The sequence below is a fragment of the Bos grunniens genome, chromosome X (assembly GCF_055505025.1).
Source record: "Bos grunniens cultivar Pamir isolate PY7600 chromosome X, Bosgru_T2T1.0, whole genome shotgun sequence".
Lineage (NCBI taxonomy): Eukaryota > Metazoa > Chordata > Mammalia > Artiodactyla > Bovidae > Bos > Bos grunniens.
In genome coordinates this window covers 37065793-37086129 of record NC_141194.1, presented here as the reverse complement: position 1 = coordinate 37086129, position 20337 = coordinate 37065793, and the positions used below count along the sequence as shown (strand labels likewise).

The window sequence follows — 20337 nt, the reverse complement described above, 5'->3', positions numbered from 1 at the left end:
TCCAGCCTCCCTGACTGTGCCTTCTCTGTCCATCACAGGCCTTGCCAACCTCTGCTCTACTCAATTCCTGGTGACTACAGTCTTTCCCAGACTGTGTAGAAGTTGCCCACATAATGTCTTCTTTGGCTGCTTAAAAGATACGTGGGCCTTGGGACCTCTTTCAACATGAGCTCCTTGGGGACAGAGCTGATGACACACTTACCATGACACCTCCAGCACCTTCACAGTATCTTCGTGCAAAGGACACACTCAGTTCAGATCAGTCGCTCAGTCGTGTCCGACTCTTTGTGACCCCATGAATCGCAGCACACCAGGCCTCCCTGTCCATCACCAACTCCCGGGGTTCACTCAGATTCACATCCATCGAGTCAGTGATGCCATCCAGCCATCTCATCCTCTGTTGTCCCCTTCTCCTTCTGCCCCCAATCCCTCCCAGCATCAGAGTCTTTTCCAATGAGTCAATTCTTCACTCAGTACATATTTAATCAAAGATTGGCAATTATATTTTATTTCTCAGTGTTTTAGTGACTGACTCATGGTGCACATTTAATAAACAAAGGCTAAAAACAATGACATTTTTGTAAATTAGTTTGATTCATTTTTATGTTTGCTAAAATGGATTCAATTCCATTCAGTAATGATTCATGAAAAAACAAAACAAAAAAAAAAACAGTTCCTGCCTGGAGGTGATTGCAATTTTCTTATTAAATGGAATTTCATAAGTAAATAAGTGTTGACAAATTAAAGGGAAGTGTTTGTCCTTCTTTCATTCTTTGCCATCAGTGAGCACAAAATATGCTCAGTAGTAAAATGTAAGCCCTTGTGAATTTCACTCAGTTACTATTTTAATAATTTATAAGTGCACCTGTAATAACAAAATCTCCTTATTAAAGCACAACAGTGACAGTTAATAGTGGCTAGAGCTCACAGTTGAGCCAACTGGAGGAGAGACTTATATGAATAAAGAAAGGGCATATTTTAAAGAGAATGATGGCACATGGGTCATTAATAGAAGAAAAATCTGGCAGAAGAATTAGCAATAAACATTGGAGCTGTTAACCACAGCTTGTAACTTTTTTCAAGGCTCTGCACCAGAGAAGCCACCAAAATAAAATATGCCCTGATTGATACAACCAGCCACCACAACTATTGAGATTTATGCAAACAGCAGCTGCGTTTACTGAGTATTGTCTAGGTGTTCGACAGTCTCCATTCCACAACATTCATTTTTTTTTCTTAAAAAAAAAAAAAAGGTATGAACATTCGTATTTTACAGATGAAGAAACTGAGGCTTAGAGAGGTTAGGCACTTATTCCACACATGCATACAGAATTAGTATTAATAACATACAGAGTTAGTATTAACATATGATAAAGTCAGAATAAAAACAGAATTATCTGCTTATCCAAAGATAGCATTCAAGCTCATGCTAGTTCTTCAAATTGTTTATGCATCATTTTGCCAATCAAATTGTTACAACCAGGCAGGTTCTACATGGATAGAATGTAGAAGAGGAATGCTATCAAGGAGAAGATAATCAAAGGGTTGAGAGAGCTGGTTAGTTTCTTAGATTTTGATTAAGTGAGCTTGGAAAATTTTCTGGGTAGCAGTCCTTCAATACTACACAGAGACAGTCCCTGACAAGTTATTTCTAGAACTGGTGGTCTGAATAAATTATAGTACTATGGACTCTGCTCAGAAAGGGTCTATGACTGTGTTTTTTGTGTCTGATGACAAGAAAGTAAAATTTGGGGATTAAATAGATTGATACAGTTTGAAATTCTTCGGTGATTTCCCTGAGCCCTCCGATCTCAGGTGCTACATTTCTACATTCGGCAAGTTAACAATGTTTGGACCTTTCTGAAGTGATGCTGTTCTTTCTCACAAGTTCAACGGAGAAGGGGCTTAGAGACCTACCCAGGGATGCTGTACACTGCCCAGAGGTTCTCTACTCTTACAGTAATACTACCAAAAAAAAGTCTCTCCCTACTGTTTTAGGTTTAAAAAAAAAGGGGGGGGGGAGTCACTCAGGCATGTTCAACTCAAAAAAAAAGTGAAAGTTAGTCACTTAGTTGTATCTGACTCTTTGTGACCCTATGGTCTATAGCCCACCAGGCTCTCTGTCCATGGAATTCTCCAGGCAAGAATACTGGAGTGGGTTGCCATTTCCTCCTCCAGGAGATCTTCCCAATCCAGGGACTGAACCCATATCTCCTTCATTGACAGGTGGTTTCTTTACCATCTGAGCCACCATACTGTTTTAGGTAAAGTCTCGAAAGATAAAGAGTTGGACTGAATCTTGCAGAAATGAACCAAAAGATTATGATCCAAGGGAATTTGTGTGGGTATTTCTGCTTATATCTGTGATGATGGTCCTCCCAGACCCAGGTGGTCTTGGAAAAGTCTCCACCATGGATTAGCTTTCCTAGAACCCAAAGTCCCATTTATGTGGAAGCTCTGGCAGAAGTTGATTAAGTGTGGTGATGACATTCAAGAGGCTATCCTGTAATAAGGGGGGAAAAAAGTCTTGTGCCTCATGAGCCAGCCATTTGAAATTACTGTTGCCAGAAGCATTATCTTAAAAATGACATACACTTTCACATTTATCCCTGACATTTACTGTGAGCTTATTAATAATATTTTCCTCTCAGTTGAATGCTTCATTTGATTAAACTAAAAAAAATTTAGTCTAATGAGGCAGAATATCATAAATACTTGTGTGCCAACTCTTTCAGATGTTATGCAAAATCTGACATAAAATATGTGAATCTTTGCCACTCAAATAGGAAGAGGATAAAATCCTCAAGTCAAAATTAGAGAAATTTAAAGTTCAATTAAGAAAGAGCTATTTTGGATCCATATATCATGTTGAAGTGAAGTGAAATGAAGTCACTCAGTCGTGTCCGACTCTGCGACCCCATGGACTGTTCCCTACCAGGCTCCTCCATCCATGGGATTTTCCAGGCAAGAGTACTGGAGTGGGTTGCCATTTCCTTCTCCAGGGGATCTTCCCGACCCAGGGATCGAACCCACATCTCCTGCATTGTAGGCAGATGCTTTACCGTTTGAGCCATCAGGGAAGCTATATATCATGTTAGTGATATTTAAATTAGAAATATTAGAAATCAGTGCTAACAAATATCATGTTAGTGATATTTAAATTAGAAATATTAGAAATCAGTTCTAACAAACCTTGAAGCTAAAATCTGCTTAGGGGGAAACTGACAAGAAAGGGATACATTCCTTTTGATCTAAAAGGCCCAAAGTATGGGGAATGTGACACTGTCTGGGGAGCTTGGAAATCCTGAGTTACTTGAAAGACACATTTCCTAGGGCAGGAAAGAGTTTCCCTTATTTTAGCTTACTTTTAAAAAGCCTTCTGTTTTGTTATCTCTAATTTCATGCTGGCCTCAAACCTTGATAATGGCCTCCTAGATATATCAATTTCTAGGTAAAGAATTCAAGGAGAAGGGACAGAAACTCTAATTTAACAAGTTCCCTTTCTGGTTTACAGTGTGGTCTCCCAGGAGTTGAAGCCTGCAAAGAATTTCCCAGGATTCAACCTTCCCAGAGCAGACGGACAAGGTTGAGCCTGTGCCTGCCTGCGAAAATGAGTGTTTTTATAAGAGATCAGCCAAAGACAGCATTAACCTGAAAGATACCATGCTCACTGGGACAATGAGGCTAGGGCATAACATAACACTAAGATGATATGATATTCATTCTGCAGTTTACATGCCTTCCTAACTCCTTTTAGTTATTTGAGATCTGAAATAAACACCTGAGAGACAGGCAAGAGAGGTTGTAATTAGAAAGTGAAGCGAGCCTGTTAAATGAGAAAGAGGTGCTAAAAATGAGAAACAAAAGGGAAAAAAGCTGAACATGGCTCAACCTTCCTGTTTTTGGAGATCCCCAAACTGCAACTTATTTGTCCCCACTGTCTTATGGGAGATGGGTGGCCCTCACCCTTGGCTGCGCATCAGAAACATTGTAGGAACTTTTAAACAACACCGTGCTCAGGCTGCACCCAAAACTAACCACATCAGACCCTCTGGGCATGGGATCTAGGCATCAAGATCCTTTCCCACCACTCCCCCATCACCAGTGACTGCAACATGTAGCCAAAGCTGAGAAACACTGGTCTCAACTGTGGATGAGTTTGTTTCTATAGGGCCAAACCACACAACAAGTGGGATCTTCCCCTGACCAGGGATCAAGCCTGTGCCCTGCACTGGGAGCGTGGATCTTAACCACTGGATGCCAGCAAAGTTCTGTGGATGAGTTTAAATTCACTCAACTCAGGCATATCTCCAACTGTACTAGGCCTCCCTCTCATACCACGATTATTCAGCACACTGCTCGCATCAAGAGACCTGAGCTATCCTCATGGCTTAGAATATGATGAATGGAAGGATGCTTTCTGTGTCAGTGAGCAAATGTGTGGCACCAGAAGAGTCAGAAAACTATGGCTCCTGGATGGAACTGGGGTCACCACCTGTTTTTGTATAACTTGTGAGCTAAGGGCGATTTTACATTTTCAAGTGGTTGAAAAAAATTAAAAGAAGAATATTTTATAACATGTGAGAATTATGTGAAAGTCGCATTTCAGTGCCATAAATAAAGTTTTGTTAATATGCAGGCATTCACATTCACTTTATACATTGTATACAGCTGCTTTTACAAAACTGCCAACTAAAAATTGGCACTTGCCATTTGCCTCTATAATAATGAAATCATTTAGCCACTGTGGTCACTGACCTTCAGATACCTTAAAAGGAGTCCAGGGTGGAGATCAGGAATGAGGCACTCTGTGCCTTGTATCTATAAAATTACTAAAATCATTAATAGTGACATCTGTTCCTTTTGACTGGTAACAATCTTCTGCCAAAATCTGTGTTTGACTGCATGTACCCTCTTCACTAAAATCATATAATACTGACTGACCTTCCCCCTTGCCTCTTTGGAGCAGTTTCTCAGAGCTATCTGAGAGGCTGTCTCCAGGGCTGTAGTCCTCATTCTGCCCCAAATAAACCTTAACTCACAGCTCTCGGGTTGTGGGTTTTGTTTTTCAGTTGACACTCTAACAGCAGAGTGAGTAGCTGAGACAGACACCATCTGGCCCCCAAATCCAAAAATATTAACAATCTGTTGTTGTTTGGACGCTCAGTTGTGTCCAACTCTTTTTGACCCCAGGGACTGTAGCCCACCAGGCTCCACTGTCCATGGAATTCTCCAGGCAAGAATACTGGAGTGGGTTGCCATTTTCTTCTCCAGGGGATCTTCCTGACCCAGGGATTAAACTTGTGTCTCCTGCATTGGCAGGCAGATCCTTTCCCACTGAGCCACCAGGGAACAATCTGTACCTTTACATAAACGTTTGTTGACCCCTGTGTGTGTGCCTGAGAACACAGGCTCATGAACACACAGGTATGTGTGTCTCCACTTAAAAACCATACTCTTGAGACTTCCATGGTGGATCAGTGGTTGGGACTCTAAGCTTTCACTGCATGGAGTGAGGGTTCAGTACCTGGCTGAGGAACAAAGATCCTGCATGCCATGAATGGTGGCCAAAAATTAACAAAAATTAATTAAATAAGTAAATAAATAAACACCAAACTCTTTGGAGAGGTCAATACATCCCAAAGCAATGAACAATACATGTGTGTTTGTGCGTGTGTTAATCGCTCAGTCATGTCCTACTCTTTGCAACCCTATGCACTGTAGCTCACCAGGCTCCTCTGTCCATGGAATTTTCCAGGCAAGAATACTGGAGTGAGTAGCCATTCGATTTTCCAGGGGATCTTACCAATCCACAGACTGAACTCAGGTCTCTCACATGGCAGGTAGACTCTTTACCATACTTAATGCACAAATGAAACAACTTAAGAGCTCTTGACCACTGAATTAGGGAAGCAGAGAAATACCAAAGAACTAGAAATTCATTAAGCAGTTTCTCTTGCTGCAGTTTCCTCTGAAACCACTGATTTTATGTGTCTGAATAACATATATTTTCCTTCTTTTTCCCTTTTGGAGAAAGGACAAATATAATACAATGTGGGAGGTGTTCAGTGAAATTTTGTTCAATGAATTAATGTTAAGAACATAAAGAGCCTTGATCATTCAATTTACTAAAACAAAAGCTGATTTGTTTGATGGTCTTAAAATGTTTTGGGCTTCCTCAAAATATCTCATTTCTTTAAAAAGACTCTCTAAAATGGAAGAGACAGTCATCATGTAGGAGGGACTCTGGGTATGAGGAAAAAGAAATTAAGGACAAGTAGAAATCTCAGTCTGATAATATTTTGTCATTCACAATCACAACAAAATCCTGTTCCCATGTCTTGTTTTTAAAGAATAGCTGGAAGCCAGTTGGACGAGAGGCCAGCAGCCATGACAAATATTGGGTGGACTAGAAGTTATAAGTGAGAAAGCCAGTTGCCCTCACCTCAGAATTTAGCTTTCAGCAACTAAATGGAACAAGCACTTACTCTGTACTTAGTATTGGGTTGGCCAAAAAGTTTGCTTGGCTCGTGTTTTTCCAAAGAGTCTTAAAAACCTGAGTGAATTTTTTGGCCAACCCAATAGTTTGGATTTCCTAAACTCTTGTTCTACATGGGATGCTATGTTGCTTATAAGAAAAAAGCTATCAAGGTATCAAAAGCCATCCACATCCTGCTCAATGAAACTCTCCATCTCATCTTTTGTAAACCACATTTCAATTTTACACTCTAAAAACTCTGAACTGGGACTTCCCTGGTCCAGTGGGTAGGAATTCGCCTGCCAATTCAGGGGACACAGGTTTGATGCCTGATCCAGGGAAATGCCACATGTCATAGGGTAACCGGGCCTGTGTGTCATGATTACTGAGGCCCAAGCACTCTAGGGTCTTTGCTCCACAAGAGAAACTACCACAATGAGAAGGCCCTGCATCACAGCTAGAGAGCAGTCCTCACTCACTGTAACTAGAGAAGACCTGCGTGCAGCAACAAAGACTCAGCAAAGTCAAAAAGAAACAAATGAATACAAATAAAAAAGATGGTAGCTAGAAAAAGAAACATTAAAATATATTTTTAAAAAACCCTTGAACTGTTTGTTTTCTAGCACATGCAAAATTGCTTTATGTATCTTTTCCTTTGAACTTTCTGCTTCCTCTACCTAGGATGTGCTCACCTCTCTTTGTGTGGCCACGTCCTCCTCACTCCTTCAAATTGCTTAGGCATCATTTCCATGAAGCTCCTCTGATTCTCCTGGATGGTTAAATGCCTGTCTCTGGCTTTTCCATAGCACGCAGATGATCTTTTTATCATGATACCATGTTGTTGTTCAGTCGCTCAGTCATGTCCGACTCTCTGTGACCCCATGGACTGCAGCATGCCAGGTTTCCCTGTCCTTCACCATCTACAGGAGCTTGCTCAAACTCACGTCCATTCAGTCAGTGATGCCATCCAACCATCTCACCCTCTGTCGTTCCCTTCTCCTCCTGCCTTCAATCTTTCCCAGCATCAGGGTCTTTTCAAATGAGTCAGCTCTTCACATCAGGTGGCCAAAGTATTGAAGTTTCAAATTCAACATCAGTCCTTCCAATGAATATTCAGGACTGATTTCCTTTAGGATGGACTGGTTGGATCTCCTTGCAGTCCAAGGACTCTTAAGAGTCTTCTCCAACACCACAGTTCAAAAGCATCAATTCTTCAGTGCTCAGCCTTCTTTATAGTCCAACTCTCACATCCATACATGACTACTAGAAAAACCACACCTTTCACTATATGGAATATGGGGGCAAAGTAATGTCTCTGATTTTTAATATGCAGTCTAGGTTGGTCATAGCTTTTATTCAAAGGAGCAAGCGTCTTTCAATTTCATGGCTGCAGTGACCATCTTCAGTGATTTTGGAGCCCAAGAAACTAAAGTCTGTCACTGTTTCCATTGCTTCCCCGCCTATTTGCCATGAAGTGATGGGACTGGATACCATGATCTTCGTTTTTTGAATGTTGAGCTTTAAGCCAACTTTTTCACTCTCCTCTTTCAATTTTATCAAGAAGCTCTTTAGTTCCTCTTCAATTTCTGCCATAAGGGTGGTGTCATCTGCATATCTGAGGTTATTGATATTTCCCCCAGTTATCTTGATTTCAGCTTGTGCTTCATCCTGTCCAGCATTTCACATGATGTACTCTGCATATAACTTAAATAAGCAGGGTGACAATATACAGCCTTGACGTACTCCTTTTCCTATTTGGAATCAGTCTGTTGTTCCATGTCTGGGTGTAACTGTTGCCTCTTGACCTGCATAAAGGTTTCTCAGGACGCAGGTAAGATGATCTGGTATTCCCATTTCTTGATGAATTTTCCACAGTCTGTTGTGATCCACACAGTCAAAGGCTTTAGCATAGTCAACGAAGCAGAAGAGGATGTTTTTCCGGAATTCTCTTGCTTTTTCTTTGATCCACCGGACGTTGGCAATTTGATCTCTGGTTCCTCTGCCTTTTCTACATCCAGCTTTAACATCTGGAAGTTTTCAGTTCACAAAATGTTGAAGGTTCACTTGGAGAATTTTGAGCATTACTTTGCTAGCATGTGAAATGAGTACAATTGAGTGGTAGTTTGAACATTCTTTGGCATTGCCTTTCTTTGGGATTGCTGAGTTTTCCAAATTTGCTGGCATATTGAGTGCAGCACTTTAACAGCATCATATTTTAGTATTTGAAACAGCTCAACTGGAATTCCATCACCTCCACTAGCTTTGTGTGTAGTGACACCATATTGTCTTGAAATCGTTTAGTCATCCCAACCTTCCCTGACAAATTGGAAGTTCACCAAGGGATAGAAAAGCAGCATTGTCTAAGAACTTCCACATTTACCACTTGGCATATAGTACTAGGGGCCTTCCCTGGTGGTTCAGTCAGTAAAGAATCCACCTGCAATGCAAGAGATCTGGGTTTGACCCTTGGGTCAGAAAGATCCCCTGGAGAAGGAAAGGGCAGACGAGCCTGGCAGGCTACATACAGTACATGTGGTCACAAGACTCAAACTCAACTTAGCAACTAAATGAACACATACAGTACTAGGCCAATAACATTGGCAGAGCTATATGTTGAATTTATTTGTATAAATAAAATACATAGGTGAGCGAATGATTTAGCTCTACTCGTCAGTGATCTAACAGAATAAGAAAGGCCATTACTCTGTCTTAGCTACCCTGAGCATGTAATGTGTCACCTAATACACCTTAGGTGAGAGTGAAGTAAGTCCGAAAGAGAAACACATTAATGCATGTATGTGGAATCTAGAAAAATGGTACAGATGATCCTAGTTCCAGGGCAGAAATAGAGACAGAGATGTGGACATGGGAAGTAGGGAAAGGAGGGTGGGACAAATTGGGAGATTAGGATTGACACATATACACAACCGTGTATAAAACAGAGAGCTAGTAGGGAGCTCTTGTGTAGTACAGGGAGCTCAGCTCCGTGCTCTGTGATGATGGAGAGGGGTGGGGTGGAAGAGGGAGGGAGGTCCAAGAGGGAGGGGATCTATGTATACAAATAGCTGATTCACTCTGTTGTACATCAGAAACTAAACTCAACATTGTAAAGCAATTCTACTCCAATTTAACAAAAAGAACTCAGAACCCAGGGGTAGTTCAACCTAAGTATGGTGTCAAGGGTCTGGCTGAACTCCCGATCTCCATACTGCCTCACATTATTGACATTTATAATGAGGAAAGTCACATGTATACAAAGAAAACACAAATCAGGGGCTCCGGCAGTGTGAGACACTGCACCCTTGGAAAAGGTCTGAGAGCAGTTATGGGGGGATGCTGCAGCAGAGGGCAGTGTCCCACCCATTCCCGCTCAGCACTCACCCTTAAGCACAGAACTCTGTTTACTAGGAACACACACAACTCTACCAGAGAGGATTTCTTTTCAATCCTAAGAGCCTGGAGCTCCTGTGCGCAGAACAAGTCAGAATAAGTAAGAAATCTTCCCAACTCAGGGATCGAACCCAGGTCTCCCACATTGCAGGCAGATTCTTTACCATCTGAGCCACCAGGGAAGCCCACTCTAGACCTCATGTAACTCTAATGGATACAGCCACAGTTCAAGTAAATCACATACTCTCATAACTCCACTATTTCTCACTTCTTCTGTCACCTGTCTATCACTTCATGGAAGGAAGAGTCATTTTTCTCAGGACACCAGGATTTTGCAAATTGCTTTAGGCTTAGTATCTGTGAAGCTTGTGGCTTTAATTGCTCACCCTTTGCTGCCACTAAGAAGGGCTGAGCTTACTCAAAGCAGGTTAAAATAGGAAGAAAGGAATTAGCACCGGACAAATTAAGCAGAGGCACAGGAAAGAGGTGAAAGTAATTTTCCTTTGGAGAACAGTCCTTATAACCATTATTCTTTTGCGTCACAAAACTCTCACAGCTAGGATTACAGAATGAACTGGATGTACTTTTAGAGATGTACTATAAATTTGAACAATTTTTAAAGCCTGGTAAGGAAAGGAGTTTGCTCAGAGCATTAGAAACTAGCTATACAGCATTTTATCTACTGCACAAAACAAACCAGTATTAACTTTGTGGAAGTGGTCCTGACTCAGAGCTAAAACACTCCCAGCTTGCTAATATTTCAAATAGTAGTATGAGGATGCTGCCTAATTGCCATCTTAATCTCAAAGATGTTAATGAAAATGACATTGGGGACAGGAAGATGATTTTACTTGTGATGAAAAAAGGATGCGTCACAAAATGACAGAATGGGTTTCATCAACCCATTTTGCCCAAAATAATAGATATGAGGAAAGAATGACTTTTTTAGTCATTAAGATACCAAACATGTTTTATTTACCGGAAGGAAAGAGAGAGACAGAGGGAGAGGGTGAGACAGAAGGAGGGAGCTGGGGGAAGGGTAAGAATGAGGATCAGCTAAGAAGGTAAGGGCTGCCATGAATGGTGTGGTTTCTGCTTTTGGATCAGAGCTGACCAAATCAGCTTGTGAAGCTTCACAGAGACTGTGACAGTCAGTCCCGGGCCTCCCAGAGAGCAATTAAGAACAACTGGATAAAACTAGAATGTGCTTGGGCAGGGGGTGGGGTTGGGGGACAGGAGAAACTGGTTGGTTGCCAGAGGTACAGGTTCCTGTGGTTCAATACTTGCCGTATCCTCCAATGTCATGATAGAATTGCTGCTGAGAAACACAACAGCATCCTTTATCCATCTTCTTACTGAACAAAATCAATTTTTCAGTTCTAAGTTCCACTATTCCTGTATTTTAGGGGACAGTATTGATGTCCCCTTCCAGATACCCTCAGATCCCTTGCAGCAGGCTCCACCTACCCATCCCAAGCTTCTGGGTACTTTTCTGCTAATGGTTTGCACTTATGATGTTCAGAGCTTTGTCTTTAGTGCTGGAGGCCAAGCATGCCTTGAAATATGCCTCCCCTGACTCTCAGTTAAATCTGAATTTCAGATAAACAATCAAGAATTTTTTAGTATAAAAATATACTACTATTTATGTGGTACATACAAGTAAGATTTCATGAAACGTATTTTTTTTTAAGTTTTTTACCTGAAAAATTTAACTGGACATCCTGTATCATCATTTGCTAAATCTGGAAACCCAATCTAAGGGAACCTATAAACAATGACTTATTGGGACAGAAGTGCAATGGTCCAGCTCCTCAAAATGTAAAAACCTAGAGATACCAATACTTTATGCCCCAGAATCTCTTGCAGGATTAAGCTGAGTTCTCAAACTCATACCTCACCAGAGACAGCAAATTTCTCATCTTCTTTGCTTTTTTAAAAAATTGAGGTATAGTTGCTTTACAATATTTTGTTGGTTTCTGCTTAGAGCAAATTGAATCAGCTCTATGTAGACATATATCCCCTCCCTCTTGGACCTCTCTCTGACCCCTCTCCATCCCACCCATCTAGGTCACTTACTCCCTTACTGGTAGCTCATTTCAATTCTGGTAGCCCAGAATCATTTCAATTAATAAATTACTCACTTAAGAATCCTTGTCTGAGGATTCATTTCTAGGAGAGTGGGATTTTTTTTTAAACTTTTTATTTTGTATTGGGGTATAGCCAATTAGCAGACAGTGTTGTGACAGTTTCAGATGAACAGGATAGGGACTCAGCCATGTATATATATGTACCATTCTCCCCTAAACTCCCCTCCCCTCCCATCCAGGCTGCCACATAACATTGAGCAGAGCTCCCTGTGCTATACAGTAGGACCTTTTTGGTTATCCATTTAAGTATAGCAGTGTGTACATGTTCATCCCAAACTCCCTAACTATCCCCTTCCCCCACTCATCTCCCTAGCAACCATAAGTTCCTTCTCAAAGTCTGTGAGTCTATTTGATTTTTTGTTGTTGTTTTCAGTATTAGCTAAGACTTTTTTTTTTTTTTTTAAGATTTAAGATAGATATCTCACAAATCACACCACACTGACAACTCATCACAGCGTGAAAGGAATTAGGAATCACTGCCTTGAAGAGTATTCTGTTAATTACAGTTCACATTTATATGCCTTTAAAAAAACAAAACGCAGCTGTCTCATGTGTCAAGTCCCAAGAAACCAGTGAAGAGCCATTTGCCATGTTCCTCTGAGAGGCTGCTGCACCTTGCCTAAGCCATTCACACATTTCCCTGCTTTGAAACTCCTGAAAAGAAATAAAGTCTAACCAGGCATCTGAAAAACAATCATTTCCACTCCGATATGAGTTTTTAAAAACAATGCTCAAGCCCAGCTGCTCCAGAAAAAGAGCAATGAACTATGAAGAAATATGCGTGGAAGAGGAGAAGGGGGAATTAACTGCTAAGCTAGGCCAGGTAATAGACAGCAAAGGCCAGAATCTTGCAAATTCTTTTTTGGGGAATCTGCTGTTACAGGGGAGGCTGCAGTTCTGCTTGAAGAACCTAATGAGAAAAGAAGTTCTGCAAGCTTGACTACTTGGCTTTGCAGAATTCCTCCAGCTCCAAGAAAATAAAAAAGGAGTTAACACCTTTTAGGGATGGGAGTGAAGAAAAGATAGGCCACCTCCTGCTCCCACTTCCTAAGGAATAATTTGGGGATAATGTAACTCATCTCACAGTGGCAGTCCTTTAATGAATGAGTCATCATTACGATAAATACATGTTTCAGGAAAAGGACATTGTGCTCTACTGATCTCCTGAACATCTTGACTCTCCTTCTTATTGGGAACACATTGTTCTTGGCGTGGTTCCGTCGAAGCACCCTGACTGTTATTAATATATTCTATCTCTAAACCAAAGCACCCTGACCATTATATTCTATCTATTGATCTTGGGTATTTACAATCTCAAAGATAAAGTCTGTTTAGTGACAACCTTCCAATTTACAACAAGAGACCCCTGGGTCAATACACCAGTCTTTGGTAAAACACATCCATATGGCTTTATAGCTTTACGTGTGTGGTTCTCTTTATGCATGGATTTTTTTTTTTTTTTTTTACCCATAGTAAACACTACAGTACGCCAGGATCCTCAGTTGGGTAAATCCTTGGATATGGAGCTGCATGAGGATACAGAGGAACTGTGGATAGGAAAAGCTTACTGTCAAGTTATACTCGGATTTTTGACAGGTAAAGTGAGGGGGTAGGGTCAGCATGTTATTTCAGGGTCAACTATATCTACACGCAGAAGTTGTTAAGACTCAAGGAATAAACCCAGGCAGGTAGATTCTGAAACAACCGTGTAAGCACTGTGATATTGGAGAGTATGACCCTTACTCTTAAGTAACTGTAAATGAAATAATTTAATTTTCTTCATTGAGCCAGGAGACTAAGTGTTTTGAACGGGGGACTCCATCTTTCCTCTTTATATAGATATATTGTTCCTTTTAAATGCCAGCCTGAAATATGAGCCAAGATAGCTCATCCAGCGAGTCCCCACGAGGCTGAACAAAAATAGCATCTCTAAATAATTTTGATCCCTGTCTGAGAGTTAGGAACTCAGCAATCAAAACCAAAAATGAGATTTTCCTACATAAGGTTTTATGGGACAAGATAGAGGGCCACCCCAAGAGAAGTCAAAGGAAATGATTTCAAGGACAAATGCAATGAGGGTTTAAAGTATTTTTTATCATAAAGGAAATATAGCTACATTCTTTGAGAATTTGGAAAGGACTGAATACAATCATAATCTTTTGATAGTGGATGAGAAATGATTTGTTTTATTTTTTTCTTTGAAGTTTTACATAAAGTGACACAAGTTTGTAGGAATGCTATAGGAAAAAAGATATCGGTATGGACACTACCTGTGCTCTTAATGACCCATGAGGGTAGATCTTTTTTCTCATCGTTGCCTTTGATAATATACCAGTCATGAAAATCAGCCTTGACTTCTGTTCCAAAAGGATAAAGAACATTTCAGCCTGATAGGAGATGACTAGGCTCTTGGCTATCTTTTCTCTCTTTACTTTTCTTAACAAGGTGCTAGCTCTATGCATGGGAGATTTGAGGAGCTGGCCCTTTGATAACAAGTTAGAGGTGGTAGAACTATAAAGAAGTGGACTTTATGGAAATTCTCTGAGGCAATTCAAAGGAAATTATTATTAATTTTTTTAAAGTTGCAAGCAATTGACACCTAGAGGTTTCTTTTTCCAAAGCTTAAACAGAAAAAAATCAAGAAATCAATGAAAACAATTTATTTTCCTGGATTTATCCATGTGAACTGCAGCCCTGAGTCCCCAAAAGACATCAAGTCTCAGCCATGCAAGTGCACAGATGATTTCCATAGCTGTAATTCCAGAAATATAAGTGTTTACCATTTCAACTAAAAACTATCCTCCTGGGTTTTCACGTTACGTATTAGAAGATCTCTGAGAGGGAATACATTGCAGGTATCTAGAAGCATCGTTTGGATAGAAATATACAAACCTGGGCTTCCCCGGTGGCTCAGCTGGTAAAGAATCCACCTGCAATGTGCAAGACCTGGGTTCCATCCCTGGGTTGGGAAGATCCCCTGGAGGAAGGCATGGCAACCCACTTCAATATTCTTGCCTGAAGAATCCCCATGGACACAGGAGCATGGCAGGCTATAGTCCATGGGGTCACAAAGAGTCAGACATGACTGAAGTGACTGAGCATGAGTGCACATACCAACCCTGTCCTCAGTCTATTCCTTTGGCCAATCTGTTATGTGTCTTACCTGTCAGAACCAAGGGCTGACTTTAAACTCCAAAAATTGTGGCTGTCTAAGTCCAAGCTGTAGCTCCGCCCACTTTCAGTTTTTGGAGTGATGATTTCTCCTTTGGTTGCTGATCTGAACTTGCTAAGAAGAAATCTGAAATTACATATATACGTACATGTATTTAAAAGGAAAATAATAAAACACTTAAGTATATCATTTTAAGAATACCATTTATTGTACTTCCAACATATATAATTCTTCAATGAAGCTGACTTGAGGCTGAGAAATTCTGGGGAGTCCCCATGGCTTCTGCAACAGAATGTCAAAGGTATCAGTAGAGGTGGTGAGGGCATTCTCCCAAAGCCATACCAGCTGCTGGTAAGCTAGGACTCTGTCTTTCAAAGAAAAATACCATTGACTTTGGGGACTCACCACTATCACCTGAGAATGGAGAAGCACTGACGGGGCTGAACTTATTTACACATTGCTGAGAAAAGGGGAGTTTGAACTCACCTTGCTCAGACAGAAGAGCTATGATGATCCTCTGGGATCAACTAATGTAGCAACTTACTAGACTGTAGCCCCATGAGAAGGACAACTCTTGTTCTTCTTGTTTCCTGTCAGATCCCCTAAGGTTAGCGGGAGGCCTGGCATGAACTACAACCCAGCCAGTTCTTGAGGAATAAGTGACTGCATGCATGCCCTGGGGTAATAAGTCTGAACAATGGAATGGCTCACACCACATCAAACTTGACTGCATTCCCATTTCCCGAAATTATTTGGAACTTAAGCAAAAAGAGCTTTTCAGAAACTAACATTCAGGTCATGATCCAAGCTACCAAAAGCCTCAAACATGCATCTTTTCAAATGCACTCACATAAAGACAAACCAAAGCTATTTTCCTTTTGTGTGGTATTGGTAGAGACCAATTCATTTACTTCACTGGCTATAGTTTTCTCATGGGGAAAAACTATTCCAGAGGTACTAAGACAATTTTAATAGGATCTGCCAAGTTGTCTGTTTCAAAGACCACTGTGTGGAGTGTCTCATCAAAGTGTTAGAAGCTTCAGTCTGCCTGGAAATTACATTTTTGGTGAGAATAGCACTTAATATCATGTCAAATGATGTTACTTTGAGAACCACTGTGTACATGTCCTTACCTCTGCATAGCTGCTTCCTGTCTCCTCCATGTGAACTCACTCTTCCTCCTCTTCTGTTATACTGGGCCCTCTCCCTCCTTCAAGCTCTTCATCAAGTCCCACTTAGAATTTGATTCCTTTCCCAATGGTCCCTGTGCCCTCCCAACATTGATAATCTAATATTTAATTATTTGTTCTCATATCTTTTGTAGTCATACAGCTTCCCTGGTAGCTCACTGGGAAAAATTCCACCTGCCATGCAGGAAACAGAGGTTCAATCCCTGGGTCGGGAAGATTCCCTGGAGAAGGAAATGGCAACCCAGTATTTCTGCCTGGAAAATCTCATGGATAGAAGAGCCTGGTGGGCTATAGTCCACGGGGTCGCTAAAGAATTAGACACGACTGAGCTACTGAACAACAACAACAAACTTCTTGCCATGTTTCAAAAGGGCTATCAGGCTGCTCATATTGCCATCTTAGATTTTCCTAAAATCCTTCTCTACATTATTAACTTTTCAAGTGTGGACCTTTAAACCTTTTCTTTCCAACTAGGTGTTACATTCTTTGACGACAGAACAATCAGACCCCAGTTTGGAGTTTCAGCAGAGCTCAGTCCAGCACTAGGACTCTCTTGACAATTCAGGATGTATATCATTCATGGTACTGTTTAGCTCCTTACTGTCTCCCAGCTCCAGGCTCGCCATTCTGTAACCCACATAGTGATGCCTGGCCTGGGGTCCACACACTCTACCTCCTAGAGGCCCTTGTGGGCTCCACACCGAATTCAATCAGATCACTGATTGTTTTTGATGGGCCAGGCACCATGCTGAATACTGCAGCACAAAAGTAAAAAAGCCAGTAGAAAAGCTTACAATTAAGAGGAGGGGAGAGAGGGGGTGTATCTGGCGAGATCAGTTCATTTACTTTACATTCTTGTGTAAGGAGGGGCTTCATGTCAGAGTACAAAATCAAGAGTGATGCAGAGGCACAAGCCATTGTGGGAGCCCCAAGGGGAGACAAATAGGTTTAGAATGGTAGGAAGGCTCAAGATATAGGACATATGGCCCCTCTAGCTATCTTTCCCATTCATCACTGCTAATTAACGAAGTCATGGTTAGTCATGAGTGTTTGAGTCAAATGACATTTAGGATTCACACCTACTCATAGTAAAAGATTCTTTCAAAAAAGAAAAAAAATACACTTTCTGTAGAGACAGATGAAGGCTCAGGGACTAGCAGCCTTTCACATTGGCTTTTGCTGAGAACAAAGCCATGCTACCCAATGTGTGTGTATGTGCTCCATCATATCTGACTCTTTGTGACCCCATAGACTATAGCCTGCCAGGCTCCTCTGGCGAAAGAATACTGGAGTAGGTTGCCATATTCCCTTCTCCAGGGGTTCTTCCAAGCCCAGGGATTGAACCCACGTCTACTGTGTTGGCAGGTGGATTCTTTACTGCTGACTCATCAGGGAAGCCCCACACTACTCAGAACAAACCATAAAGCCACTTGGTATAGATTAGGATTTTCACTACCTGGACCACAGGACTGGCCACCAGCTGACTAAGAGATAGAGACTATAGAGACTGCAACAGGCAGGGCTATGAAGCAATACTTTGCCCTTTGGGTCCTTCTTAAATTTTTGATGTGGACCACTACAGTCTGTATTGAATTTGTTACAACATTATTTCTGTTTTATGTTTTGGTTTTGTGGCCATGAGGCATGTGGGATCTTAGCTCTCTGACCAGGGATTGAAGTCACACCTCCTGCATTCGAAGGCAAAGTCTGAACCACTGGACCACCAGGGAAGTCATGCCTTTCAGTCCTTATAACCTGCATTTTTGGGGCCTATTGACTCCCCTGATGGAACCTTCTCATTTCCAGTTTCCCAGCACCTCCCCATTGGCCTCCCATTCCTATTCTCAGTACATGACACATAGATTTGCTTTCTGAATGTAGTGAGGTGGCCAAATGATTCTTTCCTTAAGGAGACCTGCATTTTAAACAGGGGAGACAGTGTTTTAAGCCCTATTAAGAGTTGATGTATGGCAAAACCAATACAATATTGTAAAGTAATTAGCCTCCAATTAAAATAAATTACTTTAAATAAAAAAAAAAAAGAAATCTTGGATTTGGCCGTTTCATACATCAGCCCTCAGGTTGGGCGGGTTGGGCAGGGTGGAGGGGTTGGTGTCGACTACAACAAAGGTAGTCATCACCTCCTTACAGGCAACACTGGCCTGAGCATGAAGCCTTCTACCGAGAAATAAAGGGATTCACTTTGTATAAGATTAGATACGTCAAATGAAAGCAAAATCCTCACAGGTTCAGGTCAGAAGGGACCTTTATCTAAAACTGAAAGTAATTAAAACTGCATTTCCTGAGGCAAATGATAAGAAAATGTTACCTCAGTCAAGTCTCTGACCTTTTCTGGGTCACTTAAGTGACATTAGACTTGAAAAACAGCGGGGGCTGGAGTTGGGTGGGGGGGTGTCTATGTCACAGGTGACTGGAACAAGGATCAAAGATTCCCTTAAAGAGGCTGTGTCTTACCCCTTTCTCCTGGGTCCATCGTGGCTGGCCTTCTGCCCAGAAGAAGGCAAAGCATCTGACTTTTCTGTGTTCTGGCGGGTTTGTTCTTGGCTTTGTATTTCTCCATCTCCTCATTAAAAACAATCAGAAGACAAATTTACACACAAAATGGCAAGAAATGAAAGCTATTTCCTAGTCTTCATTCATGTTTCTACATTAACACAGGACAGAGTAACTGGCAATGATGTTTCCATCTTATGTTTCCCAGTCACACATGTATTTTTCATCTGTCGAGTTAAAAGAAGATTAAGATTGGGACTCACCTGTGGGAGTTTTGCTGAGATAAGCTTTGCAGAGATAATCACAATGGAGGAATTAAACATCCTCCTCTACAAATATTTTTAGGGCAGAGGATCCAAGGTTCAGGAGAACTCCAAATACCTAGAGGCTGAATTGTAGCATTGTATTCTAGAAACAATATCATGGCATCCAGTCCCATCACTTCATGGGAAATAGATGGGGAAACAGTGGAAACAGCGTCAGACTTTATTTTTTGGGGCTCCAAAATCACTGCAGATGGTGACTGCAGCCATGAAATTAAAAGACGCTTACTCCTTGGAAGGAAAGTTATGACCAACCTAGATAGCATATTCAAAAGCAGAGACATTACTTTGCCAACAAAGGTCCATCTAGTCAAGGCTATTGTTTATCCTGTGGTCATGTATGGATGTGAGAATTGGACTGTGAAGAAGGCTGAGCGCCGAAGAATTGATGCTTTTGAACTGTGGTGTTGGAGCAGACTCTTGAGAGTCCCTTGGACTACAAGGAGATCCAACCAGTCCATTCTGAAGGAGATCAGCCCTGGGATTTCTTTGGAAGGAACGATGCTAAAGCTGAAACTCTAGTACTTTGGCCACCTCATGCGAAGAGTTGACTCATTGGAAAAGACTCTGATGCTGGGAGGGATTGGGGGCAGGAGGAGAAGGGGACGACAGAGGATGAGATGGCTGGATGGCATCACTGACTTGATGGACATGAGTCTGAGTAAACTCCGGGAGTTGGTGATGCAAGGGAGGCCTGGCGTGCTGCGATTCATGGGGTCGCAAAGAGTCAGACACAACTGAGCGACTGATCTGATCTGATCCTGGGAGGGTGAGTAGCCCTGCACATACCTTCTGACGGTCTACACTGCTGAGGTTTGAGTGGAGGAAGCAGCCAGAACTGACTGCTTCCTTGTAACTCGACTATGCTCTCTCTGTGGCATTAGTCCCAGAGTTACCCATCTGGGAGAGCCCTTCCTTGGTAGTGCAACACCAAGAAGGGGCCCTGGAAGCAGGTCCAAGCCTCCTAGCCAGGCTTCAAAATCAGGGCATTTTTATCCAGTATGTGAAAGGTGAGATACCCTAGGAACAGACCCACAGATGTCTGCTCCAGCTTTACTGTAGCCCAGATGAGAAATATGATTCTAAACATACGTTTCACTCAATATTTAAGCAGTTAAATTGT

At 41.6% G+C, this 20337-nt stretch overlaps 1 protein-coding gene across 14 annotated transcripts in view; it reads right to left on the bottom strand.

Moving 5' to 3' along the window:
• SYTL5 (synaptotagmin like 5) overlaps positions 1-20337 on the bottom strand; it is a 291370-nt gene that overhangs the window by 71696 nt on the left and 199337 nt on the right. For 13 of the 14 annotated variants that reach the window (XM_086387667.1, XM_086387662.1, XM_086387666.1 and 10 more), the window contains 2 exons: positions 18853-18961; positions 15179-15313 (listed from right to left, as the gene is read on the bottom strand). In XM_086387667.1, coding sequence (XP_086243793.1) covers positions 15179-15313; positions 18853-18961 — 244 coding nt within the window. The remainder of the gene's footprint in view (positions 1-15178; positions 15314-18852; positions 18962-20337) is intronic. The other variant, XM_086387671.1, reaches the window with a different exon arrangement.